We start from the raw sequence: 15,835 nt of genomic DNA on the forward strand, positions 1-15,835 counted from the left end.
CCGCACCGCCATCACTCCATGCCGCTCCAGTTCCCTGTTCATTTTCGGATACCACGATCCTATGATCACTGTGGCCAATCCCTGGCATTGGTATGCCTGAGGTCAGTGATTGGCCGCAGCACTCATGTGCTAAACAGCACTTTATCAGGTTCCTGAAAGTGGGAGTCTGGATCGGCACGGACCAAGAGGCGAGGGGAGCAAAGAGGGTGAGGATAGGCAATTTTTTTCTACTCCACCCCTCCCACCCACTCACCTACGCGGGGCATGTTTCCTGCCTCCTGGGACAGCCCCCAAAATTCATGGCTGAATCAGAGAAGGTTGGGAAATATGCTATACATGTATCTTGTGTAGGAAGTTACTACATACAGCAATGGGAGCTCAGCGGAGCTGTTGGACATGTCTGTTGGGAGAAGCAATGCTAATGTCTTTCAAATGGAAGGAAGATCAATTGTGACTGCAGCTCTGGATGTGACTGGAGTAGAAGAAGCAAAAATGCCCGATTGTTTTCTTTATATTACCCATAATCCCCTACAGCGAGTAACAAGAGCCAGAGAGAGGGTATTGGGTAGAGGGGGGAAGGAAAGCATATAGTTAATGTATAGCGGAGACAGGATACTAGTGATAGGGAGATGGTGGAGTGCTGAGGGCCTCTAGTGGTAGCAAAGTAAACTGTAGCATGCTGCTATCTTGCACCCAAAATCCTAAAAATAAGGGAAAAGGGATGATAAAAATAATAGTAAACAGTTTAATCAATTATTCAAAGGCTGCAACAACAGAGAGAGATGTGCATGTGTACACCAATATAACCCCTTTATGCCGCACGGCGTACATTAATGTCCTGGGCGCACGGGGGTTGTATGGAGCAGGATTGGTAGTCTTTCTGCCTGTGACGGACGCAGCCTAGAACATTATAAAGAAGGGAGATCCATATCTGTCTGCACGGCGCAGTGGGCGTATCCTGGAGGTTTTCCCAGGCGGATCAAACGCAGCAGGTAATCGGAGTGAAGGGCGGAGTCTGTCAGGTCAATAAACCGCTTGTAATTCAGTTGCAGCTCCTGCAAAAAAGACCAAGAATTCAATGAATTAAAGATTATATTATACTCCAGAGCAGCAATCAAAATTCTGCAGAGATTGCATTTCCTGATTTTCTCTGCTTGTTCAGTGTCTCCTCACTAGATTTGCATTCTAGGGAGTGTTATCATTAGAGAGCTGATTCCCCCTCCCCCACTTGGACGATAAGACCACTGCTAAGGGTGGTTCCATCAAGCTTACTGATTGTTTCCACTAACAAACAGCAGAATTGCGAATGCAGCTGTGTATATGAGTCACCGGCTGTATCTCGGTTGGTGCCGAACCGAATTCAGCCATACATCATACAGAGATATAAAGTCTTTGCATAGATATAAATAGTAAAGTAATACCTTAAATTGACACGCAAAGTCGTCCTTCTCCCGGATGACACGTTTCAGCTGCTCCTCTACAGCACAAATCCTACCAGGGTGAAACATAGGTTCAGTATATGGCATGTGTAATGGATGATGAAGTCAGTACACGATCGTCCCGAAATGCGTAATGTGCCTCCTTAGGGATGAACGACAAACTGACAATGTAGGGCCTACCGTATGGTGGAAGTGGCCTACAAGAGCCAAGCCGAGGGGTAAGGAGGACCTAGGCAGGAGTGTCTTACTGTTCCTGAAAAGACTTCAGTTCTTCTTCATGTTGCCTCTTCAATAAGTCCTTCTTCAGCTCGGAGTGTCTCTGCTCCTCCTTGACCGCCTCCTTCACCGCATCCGTCAAACGCTCCTTGTAGTACAACTGAGAATGAGAAGAGATGGATGATGTAAAGGTAGTCCTCGGTCAGAGCTGTCGTTATATATAGAGCTACACTAAGGTATAATAGGATCTACATCTAATATAAAGTATTCATTGCTATGGTGGGCATGGGTGTGTACATGAAGGAGGAGTCATAACAAGGACTTCCTCCTGGTCACGCCCCCGAGCTTCCTCTTGCACTGAAATCTGCTGAGCAGCCAATGTTGGGGAGAGCAGAATTGAGAAGGGATTTACCATTATCGTATTCTAATTCTTGTTTGGTGAAAAGGGCACTTGGAAGAGCGACTGTGTGGCATCTCCTCCCAAAAACATACTAAGAGTTCTACAACACATTATATGGACCCCAGAACGCGGCCAGTAAAATATACAAGCTGTCCTAAAAAACCTGCCCTCACACAACTGTCAGCGAGTTATGGCTATTGCCAAGCGATGATGCAAACGGTCCTTAAAGGGGTTGTGGGGTTTTAATATAAAGAGCTTTACGGTCTGAACAAGGGTTAAAATAAAGAAGAAGTGACATATACTCACCTGCCCTCCAGTGAGGCGGCTTTCACATCTGTGCTGGAACCATCGTACATCCGGCACAAAATACCGGACAGCTGAGCGGAAACCAAACGGACCCCCATTATAGTCAATGGGGTCCGTCTGATGCTGTTCGGTTCTGTAACTCATGCCCAGGCTGCAAGCCTCTATATATTAAAACCGCACAATGCCTTTAAGGCAAAAAAATTGTCTCATCAGTAGGGGTTAATATTGCCTCTCGGGCCCCCTCTCCTCATACTCTGGAGCCCCCAGACCTCCTTTCTCATTATGATGGGAGGCAGCGGGAGGAGCCAGGCTATGCCGTGCAGGAAGTTGCAAAGCCCGATGGGCAGCCGGCTGTGCGACAGAAATAGAGAAGAACTGACGCTGAAGTCTGCAGGACGGGGTGCGGGGCGGCAGAGAATGAGGCGAGGGGCACAGAATATGTAGATGCTGTCTGAAGTGACGGCAGCAGTGTGTTTAGGGCACTGCAGAAATGTGTCAAGGGCGTCTTTGGGCTAGCCTGGCTGTGGGGCAAGGTCACAATTGTGACCCCTGCGACCCCTATAGATATGCCACTGGATGTGATGCTGTTTTTGGTAAGAATAACCAAAAAAACACAGCAATATTTTTCTAGTCAGACACAATTTTATATAAATTTTTTTGCAACCCCCACTATCTCACCTCTGCCGCCTCCTTCACTGCCTGCATCTTCCTTTCTTGTTCCCTCTCTGCCCGTTTCTGCGTCTCTTGGCACGCCTCCTCCACAGCCACAGTAGATTCCACCTTCCAGTCCCGCCGTAGCTCCTTCATTTCCTCTTCCAGCTCTTTCCGGATCCTTTGGCGCAATGTCCTTACTCTTTCCTCCTCAAGATGTTTGCGGTTCTTGGAGATCTCAGTCAGCTGCTTCTGGAACGACTGGGCAGAGGGCGAACGTGGGATTTTTAGCAATATTTTTGAATTGTTTTGTGTTGACAAACAGCAACTTTTGTCACATGACTAGATCTGAATGTGACCTGCGGCCATAACCTTGCCCCGTGCCCATCTACTAATGGTACTGTGAATGTAATGAAGCCTTGGCACAGCGGGCATTGCCTGGTGGGTCATTGTGCCATTCATGTTGTGATGCCTGGTGGTTCCTACCTCTTTTTGCTCTCTTATCGCCTCCTCTTTTTCCTTCTCTATTTTGTCTATGGTGGCACGCAGGTTGGCACAAATCTCACATGGTACATTCTGCCCAGAGTTGGTTTCTGTAAAAAAACAAAAAAACAAACAAAAATAAACTCTCTTGAGCCTGAGATGCCACATGTGGAGTTATTTAAAGGGGAACACAGCACTATCATACTATGGCATCTGTACAATGCCCGTCCTACATGCAAGTAGTGGGCAGAATTGCAGCTTTAACCCTTTCCAATCCACTGTCTGACGTCTGAAGACATTCTGATTGAAGGCTGCACAGCTCAGATGTCGGAAGACGTCCGGCAGGGTATTCTTACTGTATATTACTGGCTGATTTGTTGTCGGGGGCCTCTTCAGCATGTCACATACTGCAGTACTGCCTCTAGCCAGCAGATGGTGCCATTCTATAATGGCAGAAAGAGAAAGCCCCCTAGGAAACCCCAAATCCAAAATTGGATTGGAAAGGGTTAAAAGAGTTTTACAAAGTGCTATTAAAGAGGCTGAAAGACGGGAGCCCTGCCCTCTGATATGTACCCCGACTCTCTACAGAGGAGTGTCACATGACTTCTTATTCAATATTTTCTTGGAGACTGAGTGACCGAAGGAACGCAATTCTGTCATTGCGTATTTTTTTCTTGCGCAATTTTTTTCATGGCAGACCAAAGATCGAGGTGGCGAGGTAGCGATACCAATTTTCAGCTTTTTTTTTTTTAGATGCAATGACTGGAAAAGTTTTTTTTTACTTTTAATATTTTTTGTTTTTAGAACTGCGTGAGGAAGGGGAATTTTTGTCAATTATGCCTTTAAATTCAAAATAGAAACTGAAGTCATGCAACGTCCAGTCAGAGCTTAGAATGGCCCCTACCACTGTCTTAGGGCCCCTTTACACAGGAACAACCATCGCTCAGTGAGTGGAGGCGGAGCGGGTCGGGGATCGTTCCATTGGCAGTAAGCAGCCAGTTGTCCATAAGTGAACGGCTGCCTGTTTACACGGCCGATCCGTTCAGGTTTATGCAAGCAGAAACTGAACGACGAATGAGAAGCGAACGAATTCTCGTTTGTCGTTTAATTGGGCCGCATTTACACGGAGCGATAATCATTCAGATTCCTACTGGATGCGAGAATTTCAAGGATTTATCGGCCATGTAAAAGGGCGCTCAGAAACCCCGTCCTCAGTCATGATGTTCACTTGGACCTGTTAAGGCTGGATGAAAAAAGTGGTTCCCAACACTTGACAGTACGGCTACGAAATGTCTCATTGGATAATTAGGTGGAAATATCATGTACCGTCATCAATGGTATAGAAGTCACTGCAGACAACGGGAGGTGGGAGGCCATCATGGACTGAAGCTGAAGTCTGCCCTCCGCCTCTGGGGTTGACCATCAACTCCCCTCACTAATGGATGCTACATAATATATTGTGTGCATCCTGATGATACACTATCTGTATATTCTGTTGATATATTCTGTTAGTATATTTTGATGATCTCTTTTGATATCTTCATTTTATCCTTATTTTACTTATTTTTCCTTTTTTTTTAATTAGTCCCCACAGAGGACTTGTAATCGTTTGATTGCTTATAGAGTATAATGTAATACTATGGTATTGCATTATACTTTATTATTACAAGCTGCCTATTAAACACGTGCCAAAATCATATCTCTAATAGGCAAACAATCATGACAACTATAGAGGCCCTCAGAAGTCCCCAGAAGTGACCCCGGGATGGTAACCCCGCAAACTTATCCCCATCCCAATCGGGACATTTAAATGTCAGAGGGTTAGTAGCTGCGATCAGAGTAATCTTTAATTATGGCTATTGCAGAGAGGTGTCAGCTTTCTAAGACAAGCGATACCCACTGAGCAGGTCTATATAACGAGTGAGCAGCTCCAAAAAACGCGTTTATAGATGTTTATCCTCTTTATTCGCACAGTCAGGATTCCTCGTGTCCCATAAAACCTTGACCTTAAACCTGTTAACAGCACTGGGGTCATAAATGTCAAGAATTCATGTCACCTCCAGGTGAGATACGGGGGCAGTCTTAAAGGCATTGTCCAGTCATAAACTATTGATGCTCAGTTCTTAGGATAGGCTACCAATAGTAGATCGGTGGAAGTCTGCCACCTGCGATCCACACCGATCAGGGTTGGTGTGCTCAGACATTGAACTGATTTCTGCAGTAAGCAGACAGCTCCATTTCCGCTGCAGTGGTCAGGCTTGGCATTACAGGCAAAGGTCCTATTGAAGTGAATGGCCTGTAATACCAAGCCTGGCCACTGCAGTGAGAACAGAGCTGTCGGCTTCCTCCAGAAATCAGCTAACACCAACCTCGCAAACAGCGGATAATACAGATCCCGGGCGGCAGATCCTTGCTGATCTACTATTGATGTCCTAGCCTAAGGACAGACTGTCAATAATTTACGACTGGAGAACCCCTTTAAGAAAATTTACCAATATGGTTGTTTCAGCTGTTTTTAGGAGCAGCAGAGAGTATTTTCGGAGAGAAGTGATCAGATCTTGTGGTGGACAGAGTGGTTCACAGCAGCACCGAGTATTTCAGTAGATAGTTGTGTTGATCCTATGGTGCATGGGGTGGGCAGAGAAAGCAGGTTCCCCCCGCAGCAGAAATCTCGCACGATTTTCTCGCCCATGTGAAACCGGCCTAAGGGTGCATTCACATGGGTGACAGCGGGTCGCGTCTGACATACTGGGGCGTGACTGGCATCGCACAGCACATGTCCGTGTGACCGCACATCTGCATGATGTATTACCGTGTGAGATACGCACGACTATAGGACATACCGCGATTCTTCCATCTCGTAGCATCGCCGCCAGAGAAAATCACCATGTAAATACACTCAGTACAAATAAATGGTTGTATTTTCGTGCGCTTTGTCTGCGTCTCACAACGTACAAAACTCGCAGGATTTTTTCGCCCGTGTGAATGCATCCCGGGAGTTACATGGTGGAAGCAGCGCGTTCCCGGTGAGTATCTCAGGGGCGTACATTTCATATGGTCGCAATACATTGTAAAGCTCGTAAAATAGTATCTCACGGCGTCTTCTTCTCCCAGTCGCAGATTTCTCGCTTTTTTTCTCATCGTTAATTTACCAATTTCTTAATATTTCAGTTCCTCAGACAGATATTTTATTTTGCATGCTTTTTTATCAAGTAGCCGTAAAAACCAGCACGATGGTCTAACGAGGGCAGTCGTCGCCATGGCAACCAGCCCCTCGGCAATCATCTCCCGCGTATCTCTCCGATTTCTAAATAAGATGACAATATTTTATTTTCCTCCTTTTCCTCACATCTGCTTATTACGGGGTCGGATTTCTTTATTTATGTCACTGCGCCGCTGTGTGTGGGGGAGGGGTGTATTTACATATTAGGAGGAATATCCACCCGAAGTCCCCACAAAGATGTGTCTATGACTCTACACAAGCTAATTCCATAGATGACCGGCGCAGATCAGGTCACCGCGAAAACCGTATCTGTTTATTTAGCCTTATGAACAGGAAAACAACCAGTCTGTACGGCGAATACGATTTTGCTTCACTGCAGCGATACAGCCATTCGATGTTAGCTAAACTCTTGGTATTGGAGGCCATGTTGTGATATCAATCACATGACCTGCCGCCCAGGAGAGACCCCTTTAAATTAAGACTCCATTAAAAAGTATGAAAAATATGAAGTAATAGCAAATGAAAGAAGGCGCACAAGTTAGAGCGCTAGATAAAATGGCAAGCTCCACCCCTTATATAATACATATAGGCTGACTGAGGGGTGGAGCACAAAAAATATAAGACTCCCTCAGCTCAGCCCACCCACTTCAGATGGGAGACGGAGATAGGGATAGTCAATTCACTTGTATATACTGTATATTATCATTGGCTCTGCTTAAGGAGAAATGAAACTTCAGGCAATGCTTGCTGGGAAAAAATATGCAAATAGCCCTTCTTCTGAAGGCCAAAAACGCTCTCCATTACCCATTCTATACGGTAGTACAGGCAGCCTTTGGACATAATTCAAGTAAGAGCTAAAAGGTCAGTACAAGCACCCAAGTCGATCCAGAATGGGGTCTAGACACCTTTGGTGGAACTTCTGTAGACTCCAGTCTGTCCCAGTGGGGTCAGCGTCTGCCAAAGGATAAAGGGTTATCGAAATATTATAGGCAGAGGATTGTAAGTTTTTCCATGATAGGCAAGCAGCAGACAAAGATCCCTGAATAGCCCTTGTACTCCGAGTATTTGGGGTGGTGTGAAGAGCTTTAAGGTATATCTAGCTTTCAGTGAGTCACTTCTGAATCTATTTTTTTTTGCTAATCTAGAGATATCATCTGTGGAATTTTAGTTACAAGGCGAGAGATATCATCCCTAGATCTTTTAGTGCCAATCTGAAGGTCATCTCTGGATCTTTGGTAACGAGTCTGTAGATGTCACCTCTGGATCTTTTATAACAAGTCTGGAGATGTCACTTCTGGATCTTTGATAACGAGTCAGCAGATGTCATCTCTAGATCATTGGTAACAATTCTGGAGATGTCAACTCGGGATCTTTGGTAACAAGTCTGGACATGTCAACTTGGGATCTTTGGTAACAAGTCTGGAGATGTCAGCTCTGGACCTTTGATAAAAAGTCTGGAGATGTCAGCTCTGGACCTTTGGTAAAAAGTCTGGAGATGTCATCTCTAGATCATTAGTAACATCTCTGGATCTTTGGTAACAAGTCTGGAGATGTCAGCTTTGGATCTTTGGTAACACGTCTGGAGATGTCATCTCTGGATCTTTGGTAACAAGTCTGGAGATGTTACCTCTGGATCTTTGATAACAAGTTTGATTATGTCATCTCTGGATCTTTCGTAACAAGTCTAGAGCTGTCTCCTCTGGATCTTTCGTAACAAGTCTAGAGATGTCAGCTCTGGAACTTTAATAACAAGTCTAGAGATGTCATCTCCGGATCTTTGGTAACAAGTCTGAAGATTTCACTTCTGGATCTTTGGTAACAAGTCTGGAGATGTAATCTCTAGATCATTGGTAACAAATCTGGAGATGTCACCTCGGGATCTCAGGTAACAAGTTAGGAAATGTCACCTCTGAATCTTTGATAACAAATGTGGAGATGTTATCACTGGATCTTTGGTAACACATCTGTAGATGTCACCTTTGGATCTTCACTAACAAGTCTGGAGATGTCATCTCTGAATCTTTGGTAACAAGTCTGGAGTTCTCAGCTCTGGATCTTTAAAAAAAGTCTGGAGATGTCACTTCTGCATCTTTGATAACAAGTCTAGAGATGGCATCTCTGGTTTTTTACTAACAAGTCTGGAGATGTTACCTCTGGATCTTTGGTAACAGGTCTGGAGATGTTACCTCTGGATCATTGGTAACAAATCTGGAGATGTCACCTCCGGGTAATTGATAACAAGTCTGGAGATGTTATCTCTGGATCTTTGCTAACAAGTCTAGAGATGTCATCTCTAGATCCTTGGTAACAAGTCTGGAGATGTCATCTCTGGATCTTTGGTATCAAGTCTGGAGATGCCACTTCTGGATCTTTGGTAACAAGTCTGTAGATGTAATCGCTAGATCATTGGTAACAAATCTGGAGATGTCACCTCGGGATCTCTGGTAACAAGTTAGGAGATGTCAGCTCTGAATCTTTGGTAACAAGTGTGGAGATGTAATCGCTAGATCATTGGTAACAAATCTGGAGATGTCACCTCAGGATCTTTGGTAAAAAGTCTGGGGATGTCATCTCTGGACCTTTGGTATGAAGTCTGCAGATGTTACTTCTGGATCTTTGGTAACAAGTCTGGAGATGTAATCGCTAGATCATTGGAAAAAAATCTGGGGAGGTCACCTCTGGATCTTTAGTAAAAAGTCTGGGGATGTCATCTCTGGATCTTTGTTAACAAGTCTGGAGATGTCAGCTCTGGATCTTTAGTAACACGTCTGGAGATGCCAGCTCTGGATCTTTTAAAAACAAGTCTGGAGATGCCACTTCTGGAACTTTGATAACAAGTCTAGAGATGGCATCTCTGGATCTTTACTAGCAAGTCTGGAGATATTACCTCTGGATCTTTGCTAACAGGTCTGGAGATTTCTCCTCTGGATCTTTTATAACAAGTCTGGAGGTGTGACCTCTGGAACTTTGGTTACAAGTCTGGAAATGTCACCTCTCGATCTTTGGTAACAAGTCTGGAGATGTCACCTCCGGGTAATTGATAACAAGTCTGGAGATGTTATCTCTGGATCTTTACTAGCAAGTCTGGAGATGTTACCTCTGGATCTTTGCTAACAGGTCTGGAGATTTCACCTCTGGATCTTTTATAACAAGTCTGGAGATGTCACTTCTGGATCTTTGGTAACAAGTCTGGAGATGTTATCTCTGGATTTTTGGTGACAAGTCTAGAGATGTCATCTCTGGATCTTTGCTAACAAGTCTGGAGATGTCATCCCTCGATCTTTGGTAACATGTCTGGAGATGTCAGCACTGGATCTTTGGTAACACGTCTGGAGATGTCACCTCTGGATCTTTGGTAACAAGTCTGAAGATGTCACTTCTGGGTCTTTTATAACAAGTCTGGAGATGTCACCTCTGGATCTTTAGTAACTAGTCTGGAGATGTCATCTCTGGACTTTTGGTAACAAGTCTGGATAGGTCACCTCTGGATCTTTGGTAACAAGTACTGAGATGTCAGCTCTGGATCTTTCGTAGCAGGTCTAGAGATATCATCTATGGATCTTTGGTAACCAGGCTGGAGATGTCATCTCTGGATCTTTTATAGCAAGTCTGGAGATGTCATCTCTGGCTCTTTTATAGCAAGTCTGGAGAGGTCATCTCTAGATCATTGGTAACATCTGGAGATGTCATCTATGGATCTTTGGTAACAGATCTAGAGATGTAGTCTCTGGTCTTTGGTAACAAGTGTGGAAATGTCACCTCTGGATCCTTGGCAACAAGTCTGGAGATGTCACCTCTGCATCTTTGGTAACAAGTCTGAAGATGTCACTTCTGGATCTTTACAAACAAGTCTGGAGATGGCATCTCTGGATCTTTACTAACAAGTCTGGAGATGTCACCTCTGGATGTTTGGTAACAAGTCTGGAGATGTTACCTCTAGATCTTTGGTAACACGTCTGGAGATGTCAGCTCTGGATCTTTGGTAACACGTCTGGAGATGTCACTTCTGGATCTTTGGTAACATGTCTGGAGATGTCACCTCTGGATCTTTGGTAACACGTCTGGAGATGTCAGCTCTGGATCTTTGGTAACACGTCTGGAGATGTCACTTCTGGATCTTTGGTAACATGTCTGGAGATGTCAGCTCTGGATCTTTGGTAACATGTCTGGAGATGTTACCTCTGCATCTTTGGTAACAAGTCTGGAGATGTTACCACTGGATCTTTGGTAGCAAGTCTGGAGAAGTTACCTCTGGATCTTTGGTAACAAGTCTGGAGAGGTTACCCCTGGATCTTTGGTAACAAGTCTGGAGATGTCATCCCTGGATCTTTGGTAACACGTCTAGAGATGTCAGCTCTGGATCTTTGGTAAAAAGTCTGGAGATGTCATCTCTAGATCATTAGTAACATCTCCGGAGATGTCACCTCTGGATCTTTGGTAACATGTCTGGAGATGTCAGCTTTGGATCTTTGGTAACATGTCTGGAGATGCCACCTCTGGATCTTTGGTAACAAGTCTGGAGATGTCAGCTTTGGATCTTTGGTAACAAGTCTGAAGATGTCACCTCTGGATCTTTTATAACAAGTCTGGAGATGTCACCTCTGGACTTTTGGTAACAAGTCTGGATAGGTCACCTCTGGATCTTTGGTAACAAGTACGCAGATGTCAGCTCTGGATCTTTGGTAACAAGTCTGGAAATGTTACCTCTGGATCTTTGATAACATGTCTGGAGATGTCATCTCTAGATCATTAGTAACATCTCTGGAGATGTCACCTCTGGATCTTTAGTAACTAGTCTGGAGATGTAATCTCTGGACTTTTGGTAACAAGTCTGGATAGGTCACCTCTGGATCTTTGGTAACAAGTACCGAGATGTCAGCTCTGGATCTTTCGTAGCAGGTCTAGAGATGTCATCTATGCATCTTTGGTAACCAGGCTGGAGATGTCATCTCTGAATCTTTAGTAACTAGTCTGGAGATGTCATCTCTGGCTCTTTTATAGCAAGTCTGGAGAGGTCATCTCTAGATCATTGGTAACATCTGGAGATGTCATCTATGGATCTTTGGTAACAGATCTAGAGATGTAATCTCTGGATCCTTGGCAACAAGTCTGGAGATGTTACCTCTGGATCTTTGGTAACACGTCTGGAGATGTCACCTCTGGATCTTTGGTAACAAATCTGGAGATGTCATCTCTAGATCATTAGTAACATCTCTGGAGATGTCACCTCTGGATCTTTGGTAACAAGTCTGAAGATGTCACTTCTGGATCTTTTATAACAAGTCTGGAGATGTCACCTCTGGATCTTTAGTAACTAGTCTGGAGATGTCATCTCTGGATCTTTGGTAACAAGTACCGAGATGTCAGCTCTGGATCTTTCGTAGCAGGTCTAGAGATGTCATCTATGCATCTTTGGTAACCAGGCTGGAGATGTCATCTCTGGATCTTTTATAGCAAGTCTGGAGATGTTATCTCTGGCTCTTTTATAGCAAGTCTGGAGAGGTCATCTCTAGATCATTGGTAACATATCTGGAGATGTCATCTATGCATCTTTGGTAACAGATCTAGAGATGTAATCTCTGGTCTTTGGTAACAAGTGTGGAGATGTCACCTCTGGATCCTTGGCAACAAGTCTGGAGATGTCACCTCTGGATCTTTGGTAACAAGTACGCAGATGTCAGCTCTGGATCTTTGGTAACAAGTCTGGAGATGTTACCTCTGGCTCTTTGATAACAAGTCTGGAGATGTCATCCCTGGATCTTTGGTAACACGTCTGGAGATGTCAGCTTTGGATCTTTGGTAACACGTCTGGAGATGTCACCTCTGGATCTTTGGTAACAAGTCTGGAGAAGTCAGCTTTGGATCTTTGGTAATACGTCTGGAGATGTCACCTCTGGATCTTTGGTAACAAGTCTGGAGATGTCATCTCTAGATCATTAGTAACATCTCTGGAGATGTCACCTCTGGATCTTTGGTAACAAGTCTGGAGATGTCAGCTTTGGATCTTTGGTAACACGTCTAGAGATGTCACCTCTGGATCTTTGGTAACTAGTGGTTACATGTTGTATGCGGTGTATTCTGGGTCTGTCATGTGGCATGTGAATGCATCCTGTTCTGGTGCGTGGCTCCTAGGATCAGCTAGGGCCCAGATCCGAAGACCGCTGGGCTGCCCTTATTGGGGCAATGTCCCCGCTCAGGTAGGGCCACTCTCATTCCTCCTTGTAGCACAGGGTCAGTTGCCTGAAACCGGTGTGAGTCTCGTGTGACCCTGGTGATACCCGTGTGCGTCCCCTTTGGTCACGATCATGTGGGTCCCGTGCTTTGCCTGCCCACACGATTGTAACAGTAACAAGTCTGGAGATGTCAGCTCTGGATCTTTGGTAACAAGTCTGGAGATGTCAGCTCTGGATCTTTGGTAACACGTCTGGAGAGGTCACCTCTGGATCTTTGGTAACACGTCTGGAGATGTCACCTCTGGATCTTTGGTAACACGTCTGAAATGTCACCTCTGGATCTTTGGTAACAAGTCACGATATATTATACATAGTTATTAGAGTGCCCCCTTGTTAAAGTCCTGGGTATAAATAGATGATGAGAGAGATCTCTGTATTGACCCCTAATATATTATACATAGTTATTAGAGTGCCCCCTAGTTACAGTCCTGAGTATAAATAGATGATGGGAGAGATCTCTGTATTGTCCCCTGATATATCCATTCATAGTCCTTAGGTCGCCCCTCAGACGTCTATTTTCTAAACTAAATAATCCCAGTAGTGATAACCTCTCTGGGTATTGTAGTCCGCCCTTTCCATTTATCACTTTAGTTGTCGCCTTTGTACCCGCTCAAGCTCTGATATGTCCTTCTTGAATACCGATGCCCAAAATTATCCACAATATTCCATGTGTGGTCTGACCCGTGACATGTAAAGAGGAATAACAATGTTCTCGTCATGCTCCCCTAGACCTCTTCTGATGCCCCCTATGATCCTATTTGCCTTGGCAGCAGCTGCCTGACACTGGTTGCTCCAGTTAAGCTTACAGTTAACAAAAATCCCCAAGTCCTTTTCCATGTCAGTATTCCCCAGTATATATATATACTCCTTCTAGGGGAGGGATTAGTGCTGACAATGAGTGTATACACATATACACACCTTCTGGGGGGGGGGGAGGATGTTACTGACAAGGAGTGTACTTCGATGCACAAGCTTTGGTAACATTGGCACCTCTGGATGTTTCTGTACCCCCTGTGAGCTTCTTGCCCCCGTCTGCTGGTAGTTTCTTCTACTGAAGGTTTGCAGGTTTCTTTTCCCATTACCAGATCTCTGCTCTCCAACCAGTTTGCATTGATGAGATCAGGACTTAGTGCTGCCGATTCTCCATTGTTTCCTTCTTACACCATTCTTGTGTACTCTTGGATGGCGCTTTGGGTTATTATTCTACTGTAGGACCCATTTTGCAGTATTATTACACTTGAGAGCACCCCTCCCCCACCCCGCCTACCATTCTGTGCATTCACCAGAGCGCCAAGTAGTCCACCAATTCTAATTTTATAATGTGGGGACTACTTACAGTATCAGTTCCGCTGAATGCACTGCAGCGGTGGTCTCCAGCACTCACACCGGGGAATGATTGGGAGGCAAGTATAACACTTACATCCCTGGACTCAGCGGATCACCTACTTCGTAGAATGATAATGTTGGAAGGGACCTCCAGGGTCATCGGGTCCATCCCCCTGCTCAGTGCAGGATCACTAAATCACCCCAGACAGATATTTGTCCAGCCTTTGTTTAAACACTTCCATTGAAGAACTCCCCACCTCCCGTGGTAACCTGTTCCACTCATTGATCCCCCTCACTGTCTAATATCTAATCTGTACCTCCTGCCTTTCAGTTTCATCCCATTGCTTCTAGTCTTTCCTTCTGCAGATGGGAATAAGACTGATCCCTCTGCACTGTGACAGCCGTTCAGATATTTGTAGACGGCTATTAAGTCTCCTCTCAGCCTTCTCTTCTGCTAAACATTCCAGATCATTTAACCGTTCCCCATAGGACATGATTTGCAGACCGCTCACCATCTTGGTAACTCTTCTCTGAACTTGCTCCAGTTTGTCTATGTCTTTTTTAAAGTGGGGTGCCCAGAGCTGGACACAGTATTCCAGATGAGGTCTGACTAAGGAAGAGTAGAGGGGGATAATTACCTCACATGATCTAGACTCTATGCTTCTCTTAATACATCCCAGAATTGTGTTTGCCGTTTTGGCTGCTGCATCACATTATTGACTCATGTTCAGTCTATGATCTATTAGTATACCCAACTCTTTTTCTCATGTGCTGCTGCTCAGCCCAATTCCTCCCATTCTGTATGTGCTTTTTTCATTTTTCTTGCCCAGATGTAGGACTTTGCATTTCTCCCTGTTAAATACCATTCTGTTAGTCGCTGCCCACTGTGCAAGCTTTTTCAGATCTTTTTGAATACTCTTTTTCTCTTTCCTAGTATTAGCTGTCCCTCCTAGCTTTGTGTCATCAGCAAATTCGATCAGTTTCCCATCAATACCCTCCTCCAGATCATTTATAAAATGTTGAACAACACTGGGCCTAGGACAGAGCCTTGTGGTTCCCCACTTGATACATTCTTCCACTTGGATGTGCAGCCATGTACGATCACTCAGACAGTTGTGAATCCACCTAACAGTTGCCTTGTTGATCCAATAACTGGTCATCTTTTTCCAATAAGTATAGTATGAGATACTTTGTCAAATGCTTTACTCAAGTCGAGATATACTATATCCACCTCATTTTCCTGATCAACCCAGTCGGTGATTTTGTCATAGGAGATTAGATTCGTCTGGCATAATTACTGGTTAATTACTCCATTTTCATCCAAGTACTTGCATACATGCTGTTTAATAATTTGTTCAAAGTTCTTTCCTGTTATAGAAGTCAGGCTCACAGGCCTGTAGTTTCCTGGGTCCACCATCTTCCCTTTTTTGAAGATAGGGACAACATTTGCTCCTTTCCAATCTTCTGGGACTTCTCCTGTTCTCCAGAAATTTTTTTCAAAGATTATGGCGAGTGGTTCAGCAATTACCTCTGCTTTCTTCAGTATCCTAGGATGTAA

General features: G+C 44.6%; 1 protein-coding gene across 1 annotated transcript in view; it reads right to left on the minus strand.

Annotated features, from left to right (window-relative positions):
- Nucleotides 1–749: 749 nt before the first annotated feature.
- The window catches only part of CCDC91 (coiled-coil domain containing 91), a 20,607-nt gene continuing 5,521 nt past the window's right edge, over nucleotides 750–15,835 (minus strand). The window contains exons 2-6 of the mRNA XM_066590091.1: nucleotides 3,499–3,605; nucleotides 3,040–3,273; nucleotides 1,688–1,815; nucleotides 1,422–1,491; nucleotides 750–1,055 (exon numbers count right to left, since the gene is read on the minus strand). Coding sequence (XP_066446188.1) covers nucleotides 909–1,055; nucleotides 1,422–1,491; nucleotides 1,688–1,815; nucleotides 3,040–3,273; nucleotides 3,499–3,605 — 686 coding nt within the window. The 3' untranslated portion in view covers nucleotides 750–908. The remainder of the gene's footprint in view (nucleotides 1,056–1,421; nucleotides 1,492–1,687; nucleotides 1,816–3,039; nucleotides 3,274–3,498; nucleotides 3,606–15,835) is intronic.

This window comes from Eleutherodactylus coqui, chromosome 2 (assembly GCF_035609145.1).
Source record: "Eleutherodactylus coqui strain aEleCoq1 chromosome 2, aEleCoq1.hap1, whole genome shotgun sequence".
NCBI lineage: Eukaryota > Metazoa > Chordata > Amphibia > Anura > Eleutherodactylidae > Eleutherodactylus > Eleutherodactylus coqui.